The sequence below is a fragment of the Xyrauchen texanus genome, chromosome 6 (genome assembly GCF_025860055.1).
Source record: "Xyrauchen texanus isolate HMW12.3.18 chromosome 6, RBS_HiC_50CHRs, whole genome shotgun sequence".
Lineage (NCBI taxonomy): Eukaryota > Metazoa > Chordata > Actinopteri > Cypriniformes > Catostomidae > Xyrauchen > Xyrauchen texanus.
This window is the reverse complement of record NC_068281.1, coordinates 41,986,141-41,998,164: the sequence shown is the minus strand read 5'-3', so window position 1 is coordinate 41,998,164 and position 12,024 is coordinate 41,986,141. Positions and strand designations below refer to the sequence as shown.

The following is a 12,024-nucleotide window of genomic DNA, read 5'->3' as shown; positions in this document are numbered from 1 at the left end:
ATTGTGCAGATAATTATAATAATTATAATCATTAAAATAGCTCAAGTTGGTGATTTTAGCTTATTCTTTAAAGAAATAACCCCAGAAAACATGTCCATGGATCAGTGATTTGTCTCACCTTTTTCGCCCCTCATGAGTTTGCATCACTCTGAGCTATAAATTTAGACATTGATTACAGTTGGACCACTGATTTTTTTCAAAATGAATTCACACTGAGTTGGTAGCGTGGTGATTTGAACTTAATACCTCTTGATGTGAATACATTTTCAATAATTAAACAATCCGTGTCAGTTTATACCATGGTTACCACATGTAGAATGCGGAAAACACGGAAACTAGTCATAAAAATGTAGTTTGCAATAAACACTGCATGCTGTGGAATATGACATATTTGGATGAAAATTAATGATAATTAAACCAAAAAAGTCCCTGTTTTAATTGAATAAATAAATAATCTGCAAGTGATGTGCGCTTCAAAAATAGCCAGCTGCTCATACCCTGAAAACACCTCATCATGATCATCACTCTTTTGTGTGAATTGACACAGACAGAGAGCACTCTGAAATTCCTAAATAAAATCTCAATTTAAATGAACCCATGTGTTTTTGGTTAAATATTACACTTGTTGGGTGCATAAAATGTCCTGGAAAATGGTGCCTTGAAAAGAGTGGGAACCCTGATCTGGTACGAGGGTGAGTAAATGATGAATTTTCATTTTATCATCATTTTGTTTTTTTTGTGACTTAATTTTTTTTATTGATTCATACAGTAAACAAAGAAAAGCAAAACATATATACCCAGAATCAGCATTCAACCCCCTTTATTTCCTCTCACCCTCCCAATCCCAAACCCACCCTGACTCTAAACAAACATTCCTGTGGGCACACAAGAGAATATACACACACAAAAAACATATAACTCTCTCTCCATTGCCCCTCCCTGAGAGCCCACCAGGAACACCAAATAGTGGCCCCATTTCCCAACATATGCATCCAAGTTCCCCAGTCTTCTAGATGACACTTCCTTGAAAGCCACCACCCTCCCCATCTCCGTGCACCACTCCAGCTGACTTCCATAACCTTAAAACGTATTGTCTAGTGATCATAACACTGGTTAGGACCCAATATTTTCTGTGTTTATTTCATCTATTATGACAGCCCAATTGCATAAAATACAGGGTCTGGGGCAAAATTAAATTTGAGTGCCGAATACGTCACATAAAACTCTGAACCTTAAACCAAAATTCATGTATCTTAACATGCTACCAAAAACCATAGGTTGTGCCTACAGCTTCTGATTGGCATCGCCTGCAGGTGGGTGTGTCTTTAAGACCAAGCCTATACAATCTATAGGGGGTCCAATAGAATCAATGTAAAATCTTGAATTGCATAAGGCAAACCCTTGCATCTTTAGTTGCAGACTTGATGTTTTTTAGAATCCTAGCTCACACTCCCGCCTCCAATACCAAGTTTAAATATTTCTCCCAATCTATTGATAGAACTTTAAGCTGTCATAGCCAAAGCTTCGGATTTAGTCCAATAAACTCTATATCCCGAGAACTTAGAAAATGTATTAATAATTCTGTGGAGACAAGGCATAGATCTAGAAGGGTCTGGGATGAATAATAAAATATAATCTGCGTGAAGCAAAAGCTTATGCGCCATACATCCCGCCACCACCCCAGGAAAATCATCCTCCTTTCTTATTGCAGCTGCTTTTGGTTCCAGGGCAAGACAGAACAGTTATGGGGAAAGAGGACAAACCTGCCGGGTCATAGTATGTCATAACATCTGTTTACAATATTTTAACATCTAGCTGGAACAGGGAAATTTGATGGTAACTCTTACACTCACTTAGATCTTTTTCCTTATTAAGAATCAGAATGATTGTGTCATGGTTGGCAGAATCTTTCCATTCTTTAATGATTCCATATAAACTTCTAGCAAAAGTGGAGCCAGTTCTGTAGCATAAGATCTAAAAACTTCAGTGGCAAAGTCATCTGGCCCCAGAGACTTTGAAGTATCACTGTCTTGCCCTGAAGAGCCAAAACTCCACCTTCCACGGCAAAATAGTATTATACCTGTATTTCAATCGGGTCAATTCTATGAGGCCATCAGATGACATTCTGTGCTTCAGCTCTGCCTCGGCACTTTTAATATTCCATTCCAACTCCACGGGTTATCTTGCTTTGGATTTTTGGTGAATGGGGTATACTGTATGGTCCAGCCCCTAAGAACCACCTAAAGTGCCTCCCAAGCCATGCCCACAGAGGATACTGAGGACCAGTTGATCTCCATATAAACATTGATTTCAGCCTTTAACATTTGTTGGAATTCAACTATATGATTACATTTTCTCCATATGTGGCAACGACTCTAAACTCACCAGGGCGTGAGCTGAGACTAAAATGTTTCCAATTGAGCAATCAACAACAGATGATATGAGGGACTTATGTATGTATATGTATAAATTAGTGGATTTAAATTTTATTTATTTTTTATCAATCCATAAGATTTATATTTATATACTGTGTGATATATATGTATATATATATATATATATATATATATATATATATATATATATATATATATATATATATATATAAAATCTTATGGATTGATAAAAAAAATTATAGTTCCTACCAGATGGGTTCAAAAGTCTCAAAATATCTGGAAGACCAAAATTATTACACATCATGTGAAGCGTCAATGTTGCTTTAGGGGGCTTACTCACTTTTGCTTCACTATGATCAAGGACTCCATCAAAAGATTAAAGCCTTCTCCCAATATTATATTATGAGGGTTGCCAGCGGTTTGCAACATCCCTTCAAGATCTATAAAAAATCCCTGATCATCAAGGTTGGTGCATAAATATTAGCCAAAATAAGGCTTTGCCCCTGAATTTCTTTTAAAACAATAATGACTCTTCCTAATTTATCTTTAATCTGTTTGAGACATTTGAATGGTTGATGCTTACTTATCAGTGTAATGACTCCCCTGCTCTTACTTGACACTGCACTAAAGAAAACATGTCCACCCCATATCTTCCCACATTTTTCAGCTTTCTGTGGGGAAATATGAGTTTCTTGAAGAAACATTATATCATGTTTCTTACGCTTAAAAAATAAATAACCTTCCTTCTTTTTATGGGGTGCCCCAACCCATTCACATTCCACGTGGAGAGAGACAATCCACAAATTTTTATATTAATAGAAAAATAGATTGCGTGTCAAAAACAAAATTATGAAGATCACATTCAAACATTAGTGCAACAATCAAACCCCAAACTTCCCCCAGAACTAAACAAACAGAGAAAAGAAAAATGTGCGCATTAACCCTGTGCATGACAGCACCAACTGGCGTCAATCCCTCTAAACTCAAACAGTCCATGTATGCCTATGAGAGCCCTCGTGACAAATTTACCATCAGATTGCTGAAGTCAGGTGTTTCTATACAAATTCTGTGAGACAGAATTACTCAACAAAAGATAATCTATAAAACAAACTCTAGTCAATAGGTGGAATAAACACAAATAATGTGTAGATTCATCCACATAACTGTCCCGAAGGTGTCCTCCTCCACAAAACAAACTGCTAGAGGTAACCAGCACAAAAAAGGTGCTCCGTTTCCTCAGACAGTCAAACGAATGTTCAGTGAGCTGACCCATTCAGCTGCTACATGAGTGCAGCAAATCACCTAATCACACCAGTGTCTTGCAAGAAATACTCCACAAAACAAACTCCAGCCACTAGGTGGAACCAGCACAAAAAGAAACAAAAAAGGTGCTCAGTTCCTCAAATAGTCAAGTGAATGTTCATTGAGTTGTCCCACTCGGCTGCAATGTGAGTACCACAAAATAACTTACTCCATTGACTTTATGAAAGACATCACTTGCTGGGGACATGTGAATGCTTTACCGCCATCCTAGCATCTATTCTCAATTTGGCCAGAAACATTTGTGCAAATGCGACCTTCCATTGATGTAAGAGTTTCTTGCATTCCTTGAATCGATCACGTTTCTCTCTTGTCGAATCTGCAAAGTCTAGTAACAAGAAAATGCTGTGGTTCTTCCAAAAAAGCCTTCCTTTACTCTTCGCCTCGTGGAACACAATATTTTTATTGAACGATCTCAGAAATTTGGCCAGAATTGATTGAGGCATGTCTCCCTCAGCGGATCACCAAGCCAAAACCCTGTGAGCTCACTTGATTTCCAGATTATGGCCTGTTATGTCGAGCAGACTCCGAAAGAGCCTGTCCAGGAATTTCACCATATCCTCCTCGGCCTCAGGAATCCCAACTATTGGGACGTTATTCCACCGGCTACGGTTCTTCATATCCTCTAACTTTTCTCAGACATGCTCCAAATCCACCATGGTCACTAGAGGATTAGCAGATAATTCCCTCTCTGATGACTCCAAATAATCGATCAGTTTTCGTCATCCTCCACTCTTGTAACCACCTCAGTGAATTTCGTCTCCATGGCAGTGATCGATCAACGTATTACAGCAAGATCCTCCAAGTCAGCAACGACCTTCATCAGCATTGCCGACATATTAAAAATTTTCAACGAATTTCCCTTATTTCTCCGATCAAATCGACTCCCAGGCTCGAGGCCCGCTCAGGGGTGCCAGCTTGAACACGTAAGTGTCTTTTAAATGTCTCCAGAGCCTGAGGATTTTGAATTCTTTGACATATTGTCCTCCTAGAACAATTATTGAACAGAGTGTATCAAATCTCACCATGTGTTAAAACTAGCAAAGTGCGTCTTGCTCGGCATTCACATGTCCAAACCTCGTATGTCGGCACGTGACTCCCCTGTCCCTCATTTTCTTAAAAAAAAAAAGCAGCGATCTATCACTTTTAAGAAATACAATCTGTTTAGGGTGAGAAACAGACCAAAGTTTAACTCCTTTTTACTTTAAATATTGACATCTGCAGTCTCCTTGGTGCAAACCTGATTTGTAAGCTCAATTACATTTCCTTTAGCTTGACGTTTTTGCAGAGCGCTGTACACACAGAACACATGGATTAAACCACTCAAGTCTAATTAATTACCTTTACAGTGCTTTTTATATACTTTCTTTGGAGCTTGAAAGTGTTTGATCCCTTGACTTATGTACTTGAATATATCATTTTGTGATTTTATCATAAGTAAACTATTCATTTAATAGCTCTTGAATTTATTTTTAACAATTTCATATTTTTACATTAGACCTGATGAAGCTGAAAGAGGAAAGTCAAGTACTGAATGAAGAGGAGGAAAAACATCAGTATCAGAGACCTGATGATGTCATTACTGGAGAACAAACTTTAAGTTGCTCAAAAACTGAAGAAACAAAATCAAAAAAATCTTTCACTTGTCCTCAATGTGGAAAGAGTTTCACATGTAAAGGAAACTTTAATCGTCACATAAGAATTCACACTGAAGGGAAGCCTTACACATGCCATCAGTGTGGAAGGAGTTTCAAATCCCGAGTAAGCCTTTTTAACCACATGAGATTCCACACTAGAGTTGACTCTTTCACATGCCCTCAGTGTGGAAAGAGTTGCAAATGTAAAGTAGGGCTTGAAAACCACATGAGAATTCACACTAGAGTGAAGCGTTTCCCATGTTATCAGTGTGGAAAGAGTTACATATATAAAAAAAGCAGTGATTGTCACACAGCAGTTCATATTAGAAATAAGTCTTTCACATGCCCTCAGTGTGGAAAGAGTTTCACACAAAAAGGAAGCCTTAATATCCACATGAGAATTCACTCTGGAGAGAAGCCTTACACATGCAAACAATGTGTAAAGAGTTTCACAAAGAAAGAAAACCTAAAGCAACACATGAGACTTCACACTGGAGAGAAGCCCTTCACCTGCCATCAGTGTGGAAAGAGTTTCACAAATAAAGGAAGCCTGAAGCAACACTTGAGAATTCACACTGTAGAGAGCCCTTTTAAATGCCTTCAGTGTAGAAAGTGTTTTACACAAAAAGGAAGCCTTAATATCCATATGAGAATTCACTCTGGAGAGAAACCTTTCACATGTCTTCAGTGTGGAAAGAGTTTCACACAAAAAGGAAGCCTGAATATCCACATGAGAATTCACACAGGTGAGAAGCCTTACACTTGCCATCAGTGTGGAAAGAGTTTCAAATTAAAAAGAGACCTTGATAACCATGTAAGAATTCACGCTGGAGAGAAGCATTTTTACATGCCATCAGAATCGGAATCAGAAATAACTTCATTGCCAAGTTTGCTCACAGACTCAAGGAATATTTCTTCAGTGACAGAAGCTTCCAATACACAAAATAAAAAGAGTAATATAAGATAATATAATAAATATTATAGCAAACAGGACCGGGTACACCGCAAAAAATCCCTGGTGTTAAATTAACACTCCTTGGTGTTTCCTCGAGTCCAGTCTACAAGCTTGTTAAAAACTGACACTTGAGCAGTGTTGAATCTACTCTGTTGTGTTGAATTGTTCAAACAGTTCATGAGATCAAGTAGACACACTCTCTGAATGATGATTGATCATTAGTGATGACACCTGCTGTTAACCAGCAGAATCTCAAAAACATAATTTGTTCCCATTAATTTATGGAATAGGGTCTTATTAATAACTTAATAAATAAATTATAAAACTCCATTTAAAACATTTAAGTAGATTGACTACAGTGAAATAAAGTTGTAACAACAGTTTCAAGAATTGTGTTGCATTAGGTTTTTTAATAATGTAAATTAAGCAAGTATAAACATTTTTTTTAGTAGTTCACATTTTAGAGAATCACATTATTCAAAATCAAAGAAAACTATTTTAGAAGAGAAACACAATTTTGTTGTGTAGATCACAAATAATATGATTTAGTAAATCGGACAACTAGCTTTTCCCATTTTTATTTTTAGTGATGCTGGCTTGGGGCAAATGTGAGAGAATTTTAGGCCAGTTAATGGAACTGTCACTTGCCATATTGTGTGCTTGATTGATCCCAGTTTACACCTGATATTAACATGCTGCAAAATGCAAGTGGTCACAGCAGATGGATTTGAGTGACTAGGGATCACCCGAGATGCATCTTAATACCTGGTGTAAAAGGGGTTATAGTCACAAAATCTTGTACATGTATTTTTATGCCTTGAGAGATACTAGTTCATGTTTGTTTTTCTGTGATGTATTGAAAGGTGTTACAGAGGATAATGTTATTTAGCAAGCAAATACATCTTAGTAATTGGGAGATTGGCTTATGATAGTTATGGAAGCATCAGTCTCAATTGGTTGAAAATTATAAACAAATTACTGTGTTATTGTTTTCTTGCAAAGGTGAATGTCTTACAGTTCAATTAAAAACCTTATAAATCAATTATTTGTTGTAAGTTGTTTAATTGTTTTGGTTGACTTATGGGACACCTGTTACTATATGGAAACTATAATAAATAAATAAAAAAAGATCTAATAAAATAGAACGTGTGTGTGTGTATATATATATATATATATATATATATATATACTAACGGTCAAAGGTTTTGAAACACTCACGCCCGTTTCACACATACTCCGTTTGCGGTGCGTATTTTTTCCGTACCCATGTTAACAGGTTAGAGCTTTTACACTGCACGCGGATGCAGTCCGTCGATCCTTTCCAGTTGCGGTGCGTAGACAGCAGTGCAGCGATGGTTTACGGACCGAGTCTATTTTTGCTGTGCTGCACTGCACTGAATTAAAGTGACAGCACATTGTTCACATTAAAATAGACATAGATTGTCAAGAAACTGTAATAATTTCATCATATACGCATAATTACAGTAAAATACATTTAATATGGTGGTACAATTATATTTTTGTCTACAAAACTATTTTCAAACATTTAAGCATACTCCTTCAGATCAAAAGTTTTTTAAGATCATGAGAAACATTTCAGGCAAGTGTTTCAAAACATTTGGCCGGTTCTGTATGTATGTATGTATGTATATATATGTATGTGTATCTATATATATACTCACACACACACTTACTGACCACTTTATTAGGAACACCTGTACACCTACTTATTCATGCGATTATCTAATCAGCCAATCGTGTGGCAGCAGTGCATAAAATCATGCATATATGGTTCAGGAGCTTCAGTTAAATTTCACATCAACCATCAGAATGGAGAAAAAAATGATCTCAGGGATTTCAATTGTGGCATGATTGTTGGTGCTAGACTGGCTGGTTTGAGTATTTCTGTAACTGTTGATCTCCTGGGATTTTCACACACAACAGTCTCTAGAGCAGTGGTTCTTAACCTTGTTGGATGTACTGAACCCCACCAGTTTCATATGCGCATTCACAGAACACTTCTTAATTGGAAAAATAAAATAAGATTTTATTCAAATTCAAAACATAAGTATATATTTTACTGGTGCACAAAATGAACCGTGCATCAACATCACTGTGTTCAAAGAACAAAACCATTAAAACATGATTTTCACACAAAAACAAAAACATAATAATGAATATTTACTGCAAATCAGTGTGACTTCTGCTGTTGCCTTTCAGAGACCAGTTCAGAAATGTGCGGCTTCACCTTGGCAAGTGCCACTCTCATGTCATTTTCGCAACAAAGTCTGTTCCTTTTCTTCGTTTTTATGTCCAGCATCCTCGAAAATGATTGCTCGCAAAGATATGTTGTAACAAACGGTATGAAAATCTCCAGAGCTTTCTTAGCAATAACGGTACGTTACCATTTGTTGACACCAAAACCTTGAGAGCGTTGTTGTTCTGAAGAGTTGCTGTTGGACCTGGCTCTGCTGAATTTCAATGATTTCATCGAGGTATTCATCATTGAAATCTGTTGTCTCAACACTAAACGTGAATGGCTGTCTCACCCATGCTGGATAAGACTCTCTTGTAGGGAAGTATCCGTCGAGAGACTTTGCAAGCTCATCTAAGTGTGGCAATTGCTTGCTTCAGTTCCGCGGGTAAAGAAAAGTCTCCGATTCCAGATACATCTTCGATCTTACATGCACAGTCGTCTAGCAGGGGAAAGTTTGCGAAGTTATCGTTCTCTATTCGTCGTTTCCATAACGGTAGCTTTTTTTGAAAAGCCTTCAGGTTTTCTTCCGCTTCGATGATGTTGACTCCACCGCCCTGCATCTGTTGATTGAGATGATTGAGAGCTGCGAAGATATCAGCCATGTACGCTAAAATGAGAATGAACTCAGAATTTTTGAAGCAATCTGCATGAAAATGTTGGTGCTCTTGCAAAAACAGGGCTAATTCCACACGCAGGGCAAAAACACGATTCAGCACCTGTCCCCGGGGATAACCATCGAACGTTAGAATGGTACAAAAGTACCTCGAATTCAGAGCCCATTTCTTTACACAGCTCACTGAAGATGCGGTGCCTCAGAGCACTATTTCGCACATAGTTCACGCATTCCACTACAATTTTTAATACTTCTGCCAATGTTGGAGGTAAGGTTTTTGTTGCCAACGCATGCCTGTGCAGAATACAATGCGTAACAATGATGTGTGGTGCATCAGCTTTCACTAGCGCACCAAAACCAGACTTTCTTCCCAGCATGACTGGAGCTCCGTCCGAACAAACTGCAGAAACCATATCCCACGAAAGATTGTTGTCTTTGAAGAAGTCATCCACAAGTTTCTTCACATCGGCTGTCTTAGTTGTTGTTGTAAGAGGCTTACAAAATAAAAAATCTTCCTTTATCAAGTCACCTTTCACATAGCGCACGAATACAGCAAGCTGGCTTAGATTGGAAACGTCTGTGGTCTCGTCGAGTTGAAGGCTGAATTTTGCCGGGCTTGAAATCAGATCTGCAACTACTTGAGCCAAGATGTCTTTGCTCATGTCCTCTATTCTGTCGCTGATGGTGTCATTTGAAAGAGGAATTTGGGATAACTTAACTTCAGCCGCTTTTCCCAGCATGATATTCGCCATCTTCAACACAGCTGGTTTTATGAGTGTTTCACCAATGGTGTGTGGTTTGCCCTGCTTTGCGATCAGGTAAGCAACTTCGTACGATGCTGTGAGGATCGGTTTGTTGATGGGTACAAAGCCGAGAACAGGCAAAGTAGCCTTTTCATCGAATCTGGCTCTCTTCACCTTGAATTCAGCGAGCGTTGTGTTCTTGTATTGTCCATCTCCATGCAGCTTAAGGAAGTGTTCTCTTAGTTTTGCTGGTGCTAGACTAGAATTGCTCAACTTGGCATTGCAAATAATGCAGTTAGGACGCTGACTCCCATCATGTTCCGTTATACATGTGAATCCATATTGTACATATTCGTCCGACCACTTTCTTTTTTTGCTCGACATAGTTAGTATGAAGGGATTAAAATATTAAGAAAAAAATCACATGACGTACCATCACGACAGTCACAAGTCGACTACTGGGCGCACCAAATTTCCTGCAGCACAGATAGGCCAAGCGATGTTGCGTGTTGCCAACGATGGCCAAGGGGGGCGTGTCATCACGAATCATATGAGTTGGGTGTGTCTTATCCTCCGCCGAACCCCTAAGACTGACTCACCGAACCCCTGGGGTTCGATCGAACCAGGATAAGAACCACTGCTCTAGAGTTTACTCCGAATGGTGTGAAAAACATCCAGTGCGTGGGAGTTCTGTGGACAGAGATGCCTTGTTGATGACACCAGAGAATGGCCAGATTGGTTCGAGCTGACAGAAGGGCTACGGTAATTCAGACAACCACGCTGTACAATTGCAGTGAGCAGAATAACATCTCAAAATATACAATTTTGAGGCAGATATGCTACATCAGCCGAAGACCACTTTGGGTTCCACTTTTGTAAGCCAAGAACAGAAAACAGAGGCTGCAGTGGGCACAGGCTCATCAAAAGATGAGATCTCAGACTGACATGCAGTTTCTTCACAGGAACTGGAGATATCCTAAGTTGTCAGGTCATGTTTTCCAAGTAAACAAAGTATCTAGCAAACAATTGCCTTTGCACTGTATATTTTGAATGTGGCAATAGCAACACAGATTTAACTGTTCAATACTTATGTCAATATATTTCAGTTTTTCTTTTTAATAAATTTGCAAACTTTTCAAAAATCAGTTTTTTGCTTTGTCATTATTGGGTATGGCATGAAGATTGATGTGATTTTTTTATTTATTTTTTAAAGCATTTTAGCATAAGGCTGCAACATAACTAAATGTAAAAACAATGTAGGGGTCTGAATACTTTATGAATGCACTGTATACGAATATGGTAATCATATTTTAAATTATCATGATTGTACCAAGGTATTCTTTGAAGTACTTTGATATACATTTACCATATTTATGTAATAATCTTTATTTACATGGTGCTTCAAAGTACCATGGTATTACCATCTGATGCCATTAGATATCACATTGTAATCTCTAAATGCTCTAGGTCTGCAGTCTGAAAGTGCAGCTGCCTGAGAGTGGAGGTCTGCAGTCTGAGAGTGCAGCTGTCTGAGAGTGGAGGTCTGCAGTCTGAGAGTGCAGCTGTCTGAGATTGGAGGTCTGCAGTCTGAGAGTGCAGCTGCCTGAGAGTGGATGTCTGCAGTCTGAGAGTGCAGTTGTCTGAGAGTGGAGGTCTGCAGTCTGAGAGTGCAGCTGCCTGAGAATGGAGGTCTGCTGTCTGAGAGTGCAGCTGCCTGAGAGTGGAGGTCTGCAGTCTGAGAGTGCAGCTGCTTCAGAGTGGAGGTCTGCAGTCTGAGAGTGCAGCTGTCTGAGAGTGGAGGTCTGCAGTCTGAGAGTGCCGTAACTGGTAATCTGTTAATCAGAAGGACACTGGTTCAAACCTACAGCCACCAACATTGTGTCCTTGAGCAAGGCACTTAACTCCAGGTTGCTCCAGGGGGATTGTCCCTGTAATAAGGGCTCTGTAAGTCGCTTTGGATAAAAGCGTCTGCCAAATGCATAAATGTAAATGTAAATGTACTAAGCCAGGCTCTTTTCCGTTGCCCCGCTTAGAAGATTGTGTGGACCGAGTCGGTTCTGCTAAATATGTAACTAAGCTCGACCTTTTAAAAGGCTACTGGCA

The 12,024-nt window shown here is 38.8% G+C and overlaps 1 protein-coding gene across 6 annotated transcripts in view; it reads left to right on the top strand.

The window, feature by feature from the left end:
* LOC127644811 (gastrula zinc finger protein XlCGF7.1-like) overlaps positions 1-11,682 on the top strand; it is a 367,559-nt gene extending 355,877 nt beyond the window's left edge. For 5 of the 6 annotated variants that reach the window (XM_052128194.1, XM_052128193.1, XM_052128191.1 and 2 more), the window contains one exon: positions 5,215-7,339. In XM_052128194.1, coding sequence (XP_051984154.1) covers positions 5,215-6,320 — 1,106 coding nt within the window. In that variant the 3' untranslated portion in view covers positions 6,321-7,339. Of the gene's footprint in view, positions 1-5,214; positions 7,340-11,388 lie in introns of those variants that run through there. The other variant, XR_007970720.1, reaches the window with a different exon arrangement.
* Positions 11,683-12,024: the final 342 nt, after the last annotated feature.